At 52.2% G+C, this 15729-nt stretch overlaps 1 protein-coding gene across 3 annotated transcripts in view; it reads left to right on the top strand.

Annotated features, from left to right (window-relative positions):
* The window catches only part of Spsb1 (splA/ryanodine receptor domain and SOCS box containing 1), a 59028-nt gene extending 53529 nt beyond the window's left edge, over window positions 1-5499 (top strand). For 2 of the 3 annotated variants that reach the window (XM_029540254.1, XM_029540255.1), the window contains exon 3: window positions 3438-5494. In XM_029540254.1, coding sequence (XP_029396114.1) covers window positions 3438-3565 — 128 coding nt within the window. In that variant the 3' untranslated portion in view covers window positions 3566-5494. Of the gene's footprint in view, window positions 1-3437 lie in introns of all 3 variants that reach the window. The other variant, XM_021200214.1, reaches the window with a different exon arrangement.
* The last annotated feature ends 10230 nt before the right edge of the window (window positions 5500-15729 follow it).

Genomic DNA, 15729 nt, shown 5'->3' with positions numbered 1-15729 from the left:
TAGACCAGGCTGGCCTCGAACTCAGAAATCCGCCTGCCTCTGCCTCCCAAGTGCTGGGATTAAAGGCGTGCGCCACCACACCCGGCTGCTCTTAACCTCTTGAGCCATCTCTCCGACCTGGTCCTCACATTTACACACGTGCTTTAACTCAGTGCCTAGGCCATCTCTCTCCCCCTCCCACTTCCCCTCCCCCTTCCCCAAAAGGAGAGTTTGTGTTTTTGAAGCCTTGTTTGGGTCAGATCTTTTTCAGGATACCACAGACATCTCAGGTTGGGGCTCTAGGGCTGTGCAGAGCCTCATAGATCACTAGGAAGCTGTTCCTCTTAGAAATGCAGAAGTGGGCATGGGGGCTCTCCCAGGTCCTCAACCTTCTGCTCCTGGAAACAGTGTCTGGTTAACTTCCTGGTGCCTTTGCTGCACACTCTGCCCCATCTTCTCTGTCATTCACAGAGGAAGCAGGGACCCACCCCAGCCTCCCGAGGCAAGAGTGAGTAGCCGGTGGTTACAGCCAGCAGCACATGTAACCACCAGCTCTTGGAAAGGGCAGGGAGCAAGTCTGAAGCTCTTGGCCAAAAGTACTGAAGTGGAGGCAACCCTCCTGGGTCCTGCAGTGACCAACTGAAATTGGCACAGTGGTCATTGTGTCTATTTGCACGGTCCATGCATTCTTGGCTCTGCCCAGGATTTGAGAAACAGGCAGACCACAGCTCTGTGTACTGTTCTTTCTCCCCCTACTTGGATGGGGAACTGTGAGCTGTTTGTTCTTGTTAGCAGAGTGACTGGCTTACTCTGATTATATCTTAGACTCTGAACGCATCACTACAGCCATTAGCTTTCCCTCCTGTAGCTGGTCTTAGCAGGCCACACAGCCATGACCTTACCACCCCATCCCCCCTGTGTGCCTGCCTTCTACACGGGTGAATGCAGTAGTAACGTTGCCTCTTCAGAGTCTTTGGACTCCTGATGTCTGAGTCCCCATCTGTGGGCTGGGGCAGCAGTCCTCCCAGGCTCACAGCACAGGCTCCACTACTATGGTGGTGGTGGTGGTGTCTGCTGCAATGTCTGTCCATCCATCCTGAAACACGGGAGCTGGAGTAATCCTAGTCCCCTGCTTTGAAAACTTATTCTACACGGGTATCTGTGAGGCGACCTGAAACCCACAACGCCAAGGGTTTCATGGTGGGAATGCCTTCTGGGTTGGTGGGGCCCCCGATGCTCTGTCCACAGCCCTCCAGCCCTTGGGAACCCACTGGAACTTCCCAGTGGGGCGGAGCCACATCCTTCCGGATGTGTACCACTGTGAGCAGCCCCAGACCCTTTGCCCCAGCGACACTCAGCAGTGGAGAGGAAGCACAGAGGGTTCCCCACGCTCCCACGTAGAAGGGCCACCCACAGCTGCCAGATGTTGGCCAGAGGCTGCTGCTAAGCCTTCTGGTTTCAGGGTCTAGTTGGACATGATGGATAGAACTCCTTTAGTTTATGTTCCTGCCTCCAGGCCCTTATAATCGCACTGAGTTGTCTAGGAAAGGCTTGATTTCAAGGCGTCCCATTAAAAACCACTGCTACAGGTCCCACTCCTGAGAAGCTACGGCAGAAGCACTCCTTCAGGCTAGAGGTCAGGAAATGCCTAAAGTTTATTCTTTTTTTTAAAAAAAAAAATGTGACTAAGCATGTGTGTGTGTGTGTGCGTGCGCGTGCATGTATGTGTATGTGAGCATGTGTCTGTGTGTGTGTGATATGTACGTGTGTGATGTATATATGTGTGTGTATGTGCGTGCACGAGTGTATGTAAGCATGTCTCTGTGTGTGTGAGCGTGTGTGTGTGTGTGTGTGTGTGTGTGTGTGTGTGCTGGCACACCCATGCTTCAGGTCAAACTCAGGTCACTGAGTTTGTGCCACAGGCACTTTACTTACTAAGCCATCCCATCAGCTCAGGTGTATCCTGTGGGGCAGTGTAAGGGTGGGCCAGTGCATACACACACATATATATGTGGAGGCCAGAGGTTGGCTTCAGATATCATTCTGACACAGAATCTTTCTTTCTCTTGGGGGGACTCATTATATGACTAACCTAGCTAGCCAGTGAATCCTCCTGTTTCTGCCTCCCCAGCACTGAGAGTGCAGTGTGCGCTACCACGCTTGGCTGATTTCACATGTTCTGAGAACTAAACTCAGGTCCTCCTCCTTTTGGGGCAAGCACCTTCTAGACTAAGCGATCTTCCCGGCCTGGTTTATTCCGTTTTAATACGACTCGTATAAAACTCAGCTTAGGCATCATTCTAATGCATCCGTGTGAAGCATCCAGTGACTTGACTACCAGCAGCATCTGAACATTCTCCTACCCCAAAGAGTCCTGCACGCCACGTTCTCCCAGACATAGAATTCAATTGTCAGTAGATTTTTACTCAATTAGTTATTATTTGGTGATGGGATCTGAACCCAGGGCTTTGCACATGCTAAGCACGCACTCTACTACCCTTAAGGGGGTTATGTTTAGAGGCACACTGGTGACTATTGAAAAATTAAACAGAAGAATTCACTTTAGCATTAAGGAGACGGCTCAGTCAGTAAAATGCTTGCCTTGCAAGGAGGGAAGGCCCGAGTTCGATCCCTCAGAACACATGTAAAAGCCAGGTGTGATGTGTGCACTTGTAAGCCCAGCATTAGGGACACATATCAGAGGCTAGCTAGCCAGAACTGCCTACTTGGTGACATATAGGCCAATGGCCTTGTCACAGAACAAACAACGATATGGTCCATTGTTTTCCTGAGGAATATGGGCTAAGGTGGTAAACAACATTCACACACATGCACGTACACATATGAGCATGTGTACACTTTGTCATTGTCCTCTGCCGTAAAATGAAGGCAAGGACAGTACCTGACAGGATCCTGAACATAGAAGCTGGGTGGCATGCAAGGACTGAGCTCCCCTGGAAAGCCTGCCTGGGGCCCTGTGTCTGGAATGGGGGAACCATTGAGGAGCTGACTCCCCGTCCCAGAGCTGTTCACATGGGAGGTCTGTTTGTCCAGACAGGGCAGAGTAGCCCCCCAGGAAGACCAGGAACAGCTCCTTCAGGTTCCAGCAGGGCAAGCCTAGGTGAGTTATTTAGATGCTGTTTCTCAGCTACCCTTTCTGTAAAGGGAACGAGGACAGCGATGACCTCCCTGTGTCTACTCCATCACAACTGATCACAGTCGTGAGAGCCATGACTCAATGTCAGCAGAGGGCTTCTGAACCTGTGTGGCTCAGGGCTGCTCCTCTGCAGTCCCCACAGTTTGGAATTTAAAATACCTTTCACCATTTGTTAATGATCTGTTTGTTAAACTCCACTAAGGTCAACTCAGTGCTAACCTTGGACACGTTGTAAGCGCTGTCTGTTCCAGATCCCACCTGACCTTTGCTAAGGTTCTCCTCTCTCTCCTGGTTTTCCCAGCTGAGCCCCTGCCACTCATGGACCTGTGCCGGCGTTCGGTGCGCCTAGCGCTGGGAAAGGAGCGCCTGGGTGCCATCCCGGCTCTGCCGCTACCTGCCTCCCTCAAAGCCTACCTCCTCTACCAGTGATCCACATCCCAGGACCGCATACGACAGCCACCTGGTGCCAAGTCACTGAGCCGCTGGGGTCCACCGACCCCTATGCCTGGGATGGATGCCCACCCTCAGCCATGGGCAGATGTGCCCCCTCATCCTACCAGCTGCCTCTGCTGGGGGGACCAATGCCAACGGACTTCTCCCTTCCCACCACTGGCTGAAGCAGCAGCATCCAGGCCCTTCCCTGAATCAGATGCAGAGAATAAACCACGAGAACCTCTCTCAGGCACCTTCTGCTCTCAGGCGGAGTGGGCTGCCCCCCACTCTCTGCAGAGAGAGGCTACAGCCACCTGGGGGGGGGGTCCTGGGAGGTGAGACTAGTGGGAGGTGCCAGGGCCAATTCCAAAAGCGGGAATGGCCGGGACCAGGCCACACAGATGAAGCTCAGGATGTCACATACCGTGGACCCTGAGACAGGTTGGACCTCCCGTGGGCCAATGAGTGCCAGCTTTAATGTCAGCTGCCGGTGCTCCGTGGCCTGTATTTATTCTTTAAACAGTAGCAAAGGCCATTTATTTATTCCACTTAGAAAGGAAACCTTGGTGGGTGGCTTCCCTTCACGTGCTCTGTGGCTTTCCCCCACCTCCCTGGAATGTGTGTGCCACACCCGTCCTTGTCCCGGGCCGGGCCAGTGGCACATGAGCTGGTGTGCACAGATATAAGTATGTCTTCGTGCGTGACCCCTGACCAGTTTCCAAGTAGCTCTGTGCCAAGCACCAGAGCGGACCCCAAGAGAGTCCTGTGCAAGTCCCCATGTCCCCAGGTACCTGCTTCTGTTGCCTTGGGCACTCATACACCGCCACACGTGTTTCCGTCTCTTGACTTCCATGAGCTTCGAATTTTGCCCCCGATTCTTCTGATATTTCCCATTGGCATCCTCCAAGGCTCTAGGCCTGGAGGACCATCAGGACACACAGAGTGAGTGGGGTCTCCAGCCCCTGGGAAAGCCATTGGCAAGGCAGGATTAGAGAGACCAAGAGTAGGGTGGGGTGCCATGAAAGCCTGTACACTTCTCAGGCTCAAGACCCCGCCACACACCCCCTCAAGTCTCAGAAGTGAGGTGTAGGGCAGCCCCAGGAGAGGAATGTCTGTCCTAGCAGTGTGTACATGGAGCACACCGCACACCTGCCCCCGCCCTCTGGCTGTTTCTCTTACTTTAGAATCAACTCCCTAAATTGGGAATGTAGCCATTTGGTAGAGGACTTGCCTAGCCTGCAGGAAGCTCAGGTTCCATCCCCTGCACCAAGGAGAATCAAAGGTCAGGAGGCTGAGGCAGGAGGATTGCTGTCAGTGATGTACAGAGGTCGTGGCCATCCCGGGCTATATTAAACCTTGTCCTTTAAGAAAAAGAAAAGAAACCAATTTCCATTGAATCTGAGTTCTGCTCATTTCTGCACAGGTACAATAGATGACTTTATTTGTTGAAAATGTTTAATATATTTACATATATATATATTTGTAAGAATCATTTTAAGCAGCTGCTGTAGGGTATCTTAAAAGAAAATCTTTCATTAGAGTATAATTTTTAAAGCACAGAATTGGTGCCAAGACTAGATAAAGAATGTAAATTATTCACTTTATATTTTGAGATTCTTTTCCTTTTGGGGCCTTTGTCAGACTGCAAACCCTTACTTGTTCACACTTTGGAGTGGATCGTGGTCAGTGGTATGGATCCCAGCGTGTCATCCCGATCCAGCTGTACTCCCATGCATGCTGGTGAATCTCCAGGCTCTCCTGTGTCCCTCATACTCCACCGCCCCAGGACTCACCACACCTCCCTGACATCCTGTCACCGGCGCCGTAAAGCCTTGTGGCATGTATAGTTCTGAAACCCCCATTCTGTTCTGTTTTATGATGACTCATAACAGTCAGTAACCTAATAAAGGAAAGTTTGTTAAAATATGAAACCATTCGAGTCCTTTTGTGCCTGGGAGGGGGGGTGCTAAGCCCTCTTCCATCCAGCCAGTGACACTGCCTACTGTGTGGCTGGCTTGCCGCTCCTTGGCCTGGCCTAAGAGTGGGATGCCAGCCGAAGAGTGTAGGTACCATCCCAGGGTACACCTCACTTGCAGAAAGTGTTGTAACCCCAGAACCCCAATAAATGTAGCCCACTGAACCCAATAGGTAGGGATTCTGAGTGTTGATGAATTTCTCATTGCCTTGTTAAAAAGCTCCGGGGTGGGGGGGAAGGGGGAGGAGGCAGTGATTGGGATGTAAAGTGGATAAATTAATGAATTAATGGGGGGAGAAAGCTTAGTGTAAGAGTTGGAGAAGATGGCATGTCACTCAAGCATGGGGACCTCAGTTTGGATCAGAGCACCAGTGTAAAAAAGCTGGGAGAAGTGGCATGTGCCTGTAATCCCAGCGCTGAGGACAGAGACCAGCAAGTCCTGGCAGGCCAGCCAACCGTGCCAAATCCGTGAACACCAGGTTCAATGAGGAGCCCTGTCTCAAAAACTAAGGTGGAGTGATTGGAGGAAAACAGATGAGGTAAGCCTCTAGCCTCTGCACGATTGTCTGTGCCAGAGCACGCTCACAGGAGCAATGAAGAAGGAAACCTGAATTGACTGGGGGCTGGTTAGGATCAGAGTAGCAGTTAGCATGACTGGCTCTGGCCCTCAGAGTCTAGTCTCTGACTTACCAGGAGACCCTAGGCTCCTGTCCCTCGAACCAAGAACGCAGCGCTATTGAAAGAACCTTGCTCGGGGAGCTCATCCCTCCAGCTGCAGCGGGCAGAGCCCCAGGGGAAGGACAGGAAATTCTGGCTTATTTAGAGGAACAATGAATGACATCGTGAGCAGTGAGCTCACACGTCATAAGTTCCAGAGAACCACCAAGAGTGTATGCAGCTCATTTCGGGGGGTGGTGATGGGAGAGGGGGTCTGAAGGACATGCTGGGCTCCAGGGGTGCTGTGAGAAAGCTGCCTGGTCAAGGGCCCAAGCAGAGCAGCTTGGCCCTTTCTCAGAGCCTCCTGACCAGTTTTCCTTCGATCCCTCCATTTTTAAGTGCAAGTTCCTGCCTTGTGATAGAACTCAGTTGGTAGAGGTCTTGCCTAACATGCAGAAGCCCTGCACTGGATCCCCCAGGACCATAGATAATCTGGTATGGGTTGCCAAGATGGCTCAGCAGGTAAAGGCACTCCCTACCATGCTTGATGACCTGAGTTTCTGACCCTAGGAATGTCCCCACCATCCATATGGTAGAGCAAACTGACTCCCCTAAATTGTCCTCTGATATCCTAATGCACCATGTGGTGTGTGCACAAAAGCACAGGACAATTAAAATTGTAAAAGCAAAACACAGTCTGGCGCGGTGACGTACTCAGGAGGTAGAGACAGGAAGAGCAACCGTTCAGGGTCACAGGGTCATAGTAATTTAGAGGCCGGGCTGGGCTACATGGGACCCTGTCTCAAAAATAATTCGTATGACAGCAACCCACCCCAATAAGCCCAATCAGCATTTCTGGGGCCAGCCCCAGGAACCTACACTTTCTCCCATGCCCACTCCCCAGGTAAGCTTGCTTGAGAGACATGGTCTTTGAGACCATGCTCACTCTGTCTCTCGCAAAGTTGCTGGGCAAAGAGACTCACCTCAGTCTGGTGGCAGCTTGACCCAAGAGCTAACACATGCCATCTTCAGTCACACCCAGGGTCTAACACTGGTAGTATAACCTTGGGCAAGACTGTAAAATGGCAGTCACCGATGGAACAAGGAACTGTGGGGACCCCAGAGCAGGCCCGGCATCACGGCGAGGCCTGTGTGCCAGCATGCGCTTCAGAGACCAGCTCTTCTGAAAGATATCGTTTACTCCTCTGGAATCTTGGCTTCTGAGTACAAACCAAACATTTCTGATCTAACCTTCGAACTAATTTTTCTTCCCAGGTAGTGTTCCCACAAGTCAAGGTGGCCCCTGGAGGGAAGGACCTGTCCACGCCCGCCCCGGATGTAGGCAGAGGAAAGAGGGCAGGTCTAGAGTTATTTTTAGGCAGGAGTTCATGTCTGGGTTGCAGTTGGAACTCGGGCCTCCTTTGAAAGGGTGGCAGGGGAAGAGGGGTCAGGCATGGGGTAGGGGAGGCACCAGAAAAATGAGGGCCTTTGTGCTGCCAGGAGACTTCTGGGGGAGCCGGCCTTTGTGCTGAAGAGAACAGTTTTAATAAAACCATCTGTGCAGACTTGGCCCATCTGGTTGTAATTAATCCCCTGCCTTCAAGCAGGTAACCGGCTCTCTGGCTTGGCCATAGATGGGAAGCTGCCTCCGACTCCATCCTGGCAACAGCCTCCCTCCCGCTCCTAGGCGGGATGAGGAATGTGGACTTTGCTGAACCGTAAACTATGCTGGGGAAGCTGGGGAGGGGGCTGAAGACAGAGCAATTCGTTCATGTTCCAGTCCAGACACCCAAACATGGTCGGGTTCCAGCCACAAGGAATATTTGAAATAAATGCACTGCACGGGGCCAGGAGTTTGCTGTGTTTTCTGCATGGGGCCATGGCAACCGGGGAGGAAATCATGAGCCCGGATCAGGCTGAAGGATCAACAAATGATGTCCTGGCCCAGCAAGCCCGAGGAAGCCTCGCATGACTCTCCGAGAACTTCTCAGGACTCAGCTGCGGGGAGCCAGGGCTCAGACTGTCTGTCCTTCTGGTGCACTCGGACTGTCCGTCCTTCTGGTACACTCGGCCCACACGGTCCGCTTCTAGACTCAGATGCAGCATTATATTCTTGGTAGAACATAGGAGGTCTGCTACTGTCACTGAAGAGCTGATAATGACTTTCTGAGCAGAGGGGATGTTCTCAGTGAAAAAGCTCAGGCTGAGAGTAGCCACTGGAATCTAGCCCCTCTATGGAAGTGTCCCTAGTGCTGACCCTAGCCCAGGGCCCGTCTTTCAGTCCAGGCCCAGCTGTAATCCTTCTGGGTCTATGTTCCAGGCAGAAAGGCATCCTCTAGGTTCCTTCTTTCTCCTGATGCCATCTGATATCTCTCTCTCTCTCTCTCTCTCTCTCTCTCTCTCTCTCTCTCTCTCCTCTCTCTCTCTCTCTCTCTCTCCTCTCTCTCTCTCTCCTCTCTCTCTCTCTCTCTCTCTCTCTCTCTTGGATGTGACTTGTATGTGCCTATAAATGACAGGTTCTAGCTGGGGACATCAGCTGAAGTCCACAAATGCCCACTGCATCTGACTCACCTGGGGAACTTAAGGAAAAGCCCAGATTCCAGCAAGCTTGCTATGCCAAAATGGAGAATCTGGTGACTGACTGCCCCAGAGTCCCAAGATCCCAGAATTCTGCAAAGAGCCAGGCAGGCCTCTCTGCCATTCCCCGTGGTTTCCCAGAAACCTGCAGGGAGCTAAGAAGGGGCTTGGTAACATCCCTGGTGCAGACACTACTGTGTGAAGGCTTGGCCAGGCCTGTTGGCATTGGTCTTAGCACCCACGGAAGCCCAGGAGAGCTGAGGCTAAAGTGGCGATGTCAGCACCACCCCCCCACACACACCCAGGCCCAAAGGTCTTGAGAACTCAGTAGCTGAGTCCACAGGGAAAATTCCTTCCTGGAAAGCTGAACCAGGAGGCTGCTGACATTATCAGGTCTCCAAGCCATTGCTCAGGCAAGACCATTCTATCAGGACTGTCCCCTCAGGAGCTGTCCTTTTATTTGCAGTGAAACCGAAATCACATGACATTAAACTCAACAGTTTTTCAGTGCACACATCAGTGGCTTTTAGCACACTCTCAATACTGGACATTAGCCTCCTTCCTGATCTCATACACTTCATCATCCCCAAAGGAACACATGTGAGAGCAAACACACACACACCACACCTCCACACACATATACCTATAACACACATATACATACATATTCCACACACACACATATATATACACATGCACCACACACATATAACACACACTACATACACATATAACACACATCCCCACACATGCCACACCACACATACACATATAACACACACACATATACCACATACACACATACATTCTCACACATGCACCACACATGTATACCACACATATATGACACACATTCATATACTAGACATACATACATACATACACACACACACACACAATCCCTCTTGTATTTGACCTTGCCCACAGTCCCTGGCAACCACACACCTACTTTCTGCCTCTATGGATTTTCTGTTCAATGGGCTCGTGACACCATGGAGCCTTTTGTATCTGTCTTTTTCTTCCAAATGTCCTGTGAAGAGGGTATGTCCCTCACATTCTCCTTTATTATTTCTCTTTGTCTCCTTGTCTGTCAGGGAGGGAGAACATTTCCTCTCAGGATTCTTTCAGGATCCCTACGCCAGTATCACCAGAGTGCTCAGTGCACATCTAAGCCACAGATGCATGAGAGGCGCTCCACAGTTCCAAGCCACCAGAGTCCCTGTGTATGATCTGAACCCAAAGCTCTTTCCTACGAGGGCTTTCAAGGCTGTCGCCAAGACCCTGGAGACTCAGTTGCTCTGGGAGGAAACCAGGTCTAGCTAGTTGTTGTGGTGGTTTGGTTTGGTTTGGTCTGGTCTGGTCTGGCCTAACCTGGTCTGGTCTGGTATGGTATGGTATGGTCTGGCCTGGCCTGGCCTGGCTTGGCCTGGTCTGGTCTGGTCTGGTCTGGGAGCCAGGAGCAACAAAGGGCCAGGTGATAAGCGCTTCCTGGCCTTGCTCAGCATCTCTGAGAATGCAAGCGGTTCCAGGTTCCAGCCCAGCCCCTCCCTCTGTTTGTACACCTGTCTTCTTAGAACACTTGTCACGGGGGTGGGGGCGACGGCAAAGAGAGCTGATCTCAAGTTCTGGACTCAATGGCATCCCCCAGAGAAAGTCACATCGTTTCGGGGTTCAGGTCTCAAAACACAGACACATCATTTGAGGCCACCATGCAGCTCTCCACCTGCATCTTAAGGACAAAGTTCCTGAGGTGGCTGAGAGGAGAGGATTTTTCCAACAGAAGCCTGTGAGAGATGCAGCCCAGGCTAGCCCATGGGGGCTGCTGCCAAACATCGTTCTCAGTCATCACTGGTTACGTTGTCCTCTCTCCCTGGCCACTTACCTAAGGCTAGTCCTCTGACACCAGGTTTCTGTGTGCTTGATCCATATTCCCTGGGAGGAACCCAGGGCAGACTCAAGGTCATAGGGCCAGGATCCAGTTACAAACCTTTTACTGTACACTTCAGTGCATGCTAACATAGACGCGGTCTCCCCTCTGACCTACTACACTATCAGGGTCTAGAAAAGATGAGCAGCTATCAGAGGTCCCTGGAAACAGAGGTTGAGCCTGAGTGAGACATCACATCTTAAGGGTCAAGTTCCCTGTGGGACCTTGAGAGGGCCCCCGTCTGATGGCACAGGAATGCCATGGACCTCTGCAGCTTTTCCTGGAGGGCTGCATGAACTGGTCCTACAAGGATGTGGAATGTGAATCCCTAGCTACTGGGAGACAGGAGGCGCAGTTGGTACCATGCCAAACTGGGGTGCCGTGGTCAGTCGGCACAGTCCTCTGTGCGCATGGTTTGATTTACAGAGGCCGCAAGCAGCTCCAACTGCAGACAGAAAACTATTTGAAGCAGCTGCCAGATGTTGTGTCTGAGCTGGGTTTTACAACTTGCTTACTGGTGAACAGCCACCTCCTGCTGGAGTTCGGCTTGCCCCAGTGGGTTCGGGCCCTGGCGCCAACCCCACAGGCCTTTCTTCTCAGCTGCCTGGAGGCTCGCTCCTGTTTAGCAGGAATCTTGTTGGGACGTTGAGGGGAAGGCAGCCTGGGGAGCCCAGTTTCCAAAGCATCCCACCTTCCTGAAGAGGTCCTGAGGGTCTGACTTCGGGATTTCTCTCAGCTCTAAGAATGCTCTGGAACGTCTGTCTGAGCTCAAGCACTTGGGGTGTGGCCTGAGATGTATGTACCAAGTATGACTCTTTTTTTCTTTCTTGTTCTGTGTCCTGGTCTCTCCCACTTTAGCCATCTGACCCCAAAGGCACGGAGGACCAGGGCTGGGACCACCAGCTCAGCCAAGAGCTTCTAGAAGGTTCCTAATGTTGTGCATGAGAGAGAGAGATACTAGTGAATACAGCCTGTCTGTGGATGCCGTTGTGTCAAGCCAAGACACCCCCAAAGGGTGGTCAGCATTTTCCCTAGCATGAGACTGCTGGGGTTCACTGGAAGTTAGAACACGTTTCTAGTCCTCCCTGTGGCAAGGGACTCAGGACTCCAGGCTCATGATCACTTCCTGGGGCTGTGAAGCAGAACTGAGCGTGTGACAGGGAAAGGGGTGGGGAGGAGGAAGGAGACGAGTGATTAATCTCATTGCCTGCGAAAGCATGCCTGTGTCCGTCCAGGAATCCTGGCCGAAAGCCGCCAGAGTGGACAGAGTGTTCAGTCCCCTCCTGAAAGCGCCAGCGATGTTTTTGTCCGCCGGGAAGGAAAACACCCTTTGCCTAAGCTAGAACTTGGCTCTGACTCGGGGAGACGCCTGGGAGGCCTCCTTCTGAGAGGAGTGTAGTTGAGGACTAGAGGGTTTTGAGAGCCCGGCTTCTCTGAGGTGCCAGGGTTGCCCTCTAGCTTCAGGAATGCCCCACCCCTCTGTGTTCTTGCCTAGTTCCCCCGCCCCCTTTTTTAAATTCTGCAATAAGAAAAAGAAAAGAAAAGTCCCCAATGGTTCACCTCTCCCAAAAACCTGTGTTACTGGCCCAGAAATGATGGTGGAACTTAAGACATTACCAGGCTGGCCCACATCAGGCACAGTGACCCTTCAGACTCAGGCCCAAGATCATACGTCTGGGGGTTTGGACTCAGAACATCTGTGTGACGGTGGCCCTGTCAGCTGCCCAGGTAGCCTGACTGTGCCTTCTGTGATATGGGAATAATAATAACTTTCAACCAAGCTCATGCTGTTACCAAGATCAAAGGCAGTGTGAGTGAGGAGATATGACCTGAAAGCCCAAGAAGCCCACGCCTGCCCGCCTGCCCACTCTAGATCATTACCCATTTATTTACGGGACAGTGGGAAAGAGACATCTCCTAGTGATCCCTACTGCTGCCAGACAGCCCCTCCCTCCGGCTCAGCACTTCCTCCTGGGTCCTTAGCAGCCCTCCAGGAAGCTGATGGTCTCTTTGAGCATCTCCCTACCCCGCCCCCACTTCCTGAAAGGATGGATTAGGCTGCAGGTGTCACTTCCTTCGAGGGAAGCCATGCAGTCCAGCCCAGACTCACCCCAAGAATACGCCTGCCTCCTATGAAGGCTCAGAGGCCAGGGATCCGTCAGGATAGCCTATAAAATGTTGCCAAAGACCCCAGACTAATGGAGTCCCATTAGACCCAAACAGGTCTTGGCCCCATTGCCTGTGCCAGACACACATGGACACTGAATAGTGACCCAGAAAACCTGAGCCTAGGGCGCAACGGGAGGACACAGACCGGCAGACACAGGCAGGGGCTGCAGGGGAGAATGTGGTGGACCCTCCTAGTCATTCTGGGCAGGGATGCCCTAGGGGCATTGAGAACGAAGAGTAGGAGGCTTCCAGAAAGGAAAGCAAGCCTATTTATGTAGGTGTCAGAATACAATTGATTGTTGTGACTAGTTTTTTTGTAAAACAATAGAGCCCAGGGTTCGATTGGATTGGTAGTAGAAGTAGAGGTCATAGTGATGGTGATGGAGATGGTGGTGAAGATGATGGTGATAATGAGGACGATAGTGATAGAAATGGAGATGGTACTGGTGGGTGGTGGTGACGTCATCATCCAAGCACATGTGTCTGCAGCTCTGTGAAAAGTCTTAACCCAGACCCTTAGAAGCTCGGGTAGTCTCTGGGGCCAGGTCCATTCCGTTTCTGGCTTTCTGAGATGAACCCCTTCAGAGCAACTCTCCTGAGGAAGGCCCTGGATTCCCACCCTATTTCTGCATCTGGTCCTTTTCCATTGGGGATCCTGGGGCAGTCATAAGTTGGGCCAGCAAGACTGCTGTCACACAGTGGGGCATAGGTTCAGGATAGTAGCACCCCACGGGCTCTCGCATGGCCAAGAGCCTGTGGAAAGTTTTTCCTGAAGTAACCCCATGGGGCGAGAAAAATGGCTCTGTGGATAAAGAACTTGGCTCAACTCCTTAGCAGTCATGCGAAAAGCCAAGCAAGACCATGTGTCTGTCACACCAGCCATGAGGCCTACACACAAAGGGGGAGAGGGGAGACCTAACATAGCGGTTCTCAGCCTTCCTAACGCTGCGACACTTTAATACAGTTCCTCAGGTTGTGGTGATCACACCCATAAAATTATTTCGTTGCTCCTTCATAACTGTAATTTTGCTATCTGACACAGGACCCTAAAGAAGTCTCCACCCACAGGTTGAGAACGGCTGGTCTAGCTTAATCTGTGAGCGCCAGGTTCAGTGAGAGACCCTGTCTCAAAAAAATAGAGATCAGTTGAGGAAGACTCCTGACATCAGCCGCTGGCCACCACGTGCTCACAAGTGTACAAGTTCCTGTTTCTGTGCACACATTCCAATATGTAAACACACATAGAACACACACACACACACACACACACACACACACACACACACACACACAGAGTCCTAATTTCTATTCATGCTGGCTCCCAGGTCTGGGTGGCAGACTTGACTCCAGGTTGTTCTAGAAAGCCTGTGCTGGGCCTTAAGGTAGTCCCTTCCTCCTGCGCCTGCGCCTGCGCCTGCACTACTTATTATTCGGGCATGCTCTGGGGCCTCGCAGAGGGCGGCTCTGCAGAGGGGCCACAACAGGCAAGCTGGCCTCCCCAGGGCCACCTGACTCCTATTTTCTCTGTAAACATTGCTCAGTCCAAGACCAGCGAGGACACCTGACCCGGCCGAGGTTACCCTGGTCTTCTGAGCACTGTGTCAGCTGCCAGCTTATTTTTACGAGCTGTTTAATCTGCTCACTGTCCTCTGTTCCCAGTAGATGAGGACACGCATTCCAGGATGGCCTCGAACGATAACAGCAGCTGTCTAGACAGAGGCTGGCCCCAACACCATCATAAATAAAAGTAGCTTTGTGCTCCAGGCTCTCATCTGAGCCCAGGGAGGGGCGAGCAGGCCCCCGTCGGGCCAGCTGCCACAGGGCTCACCCAGCTGCTGTCTGCCCCTGCCCTACACCATGGGAGCCTAATAGAGTGCCTAAGACCTACATGAGGGCAGAAAGCAGCCCTGCTGGCCCTAGGATGCCCTTGGAGGAATGAGGTACCGAACGTTGACCCTTTCTCTGTTCCATCCATCCATCCATGTGCTCTGACGGGGCTGCTTACATGGCACACAAGGCAGTCATGTGCTGATTTAACTTTAGACTCCAGAGTTAGTGCTCTGTCTGCCGCTGCCCGGGCCTGGGCCTCCAGGCACAGGCAGAAGTTTTGGCCTCCTGCTCTCTCCCTTTACTATCCCCTTGCTCCATGGAGCCTGCGCTCCCTCCACGTGGCGTTCATTCCCTGGTGTGTTTTCTACTCCCTCTTTCAATGCTGACGGAGCCCTGTTTCCACAGAGCCCGGCAAGGCTGGACTCAGGGCTGAGAGGAGCTGGCAGGTAGAGGGACCTTGGGATGCCCCATGAATTCAGAGAGCTGGGCATGGCTAACACATCCATCCGGTGCACCAAGAGTGTGCAGAAGCATCCATGGGTGCATTCAGGCCAACATGGGGAGGGGGGCATACAAAGGAGGCCACAGGGGAGTTAAAGCTCTGGTTCTTCTCTGGGTCTGTGGCATGTCCATTTGGCTTCTCAGGAAAGCTGTGGAGCACAGTGGGAGGTTTACAGAGAACAAGGATGGTTCTTGAATGCAGTCTGGCTCTTGGGTATGATTGGAGGTGAGGAGACAACCGTGGGCTAGATTCTACAAAGACATATGTCGTTGTGACACGGTATGGACCACGGTGCCCTGTGCATGGGATAGGCCTTACTCTCATTACTCGAGACTTGCGGACTAGATCTCAGTGCCGAACACCCCTGCTTTGAAAGGAGCACAGCTTCCCCAGGGGCTTGGGACACCTATGCTGACCTCTCCCTCCTGAGCACATAGGTCTTCATAAAGCACAGGTCCTCAGAGACTGGGACCTGGGGACAGCAGAAGGGACAGCACCCAGATGAGGCATACCTACAGTGCACA

The sequence above is a fragment of the Mus pahari genome, chromosome 6 (genome assembly GCF_900095145.1).
Source record: "Mus pahari chromosome 6, PAHARI_EIJ_v1.1, whole genome shotgun sequence".
Taxonomy (NCBI): Eukaryota; Metazoa; Chordata; class Mammalia; order Rodentia; family Muridae; genus Mus; species Mus pahari.
Note: the sequence above shows the minus strand (reverse complement) of the source record. Positions and strands in the feature narration are given on the sequence as shown.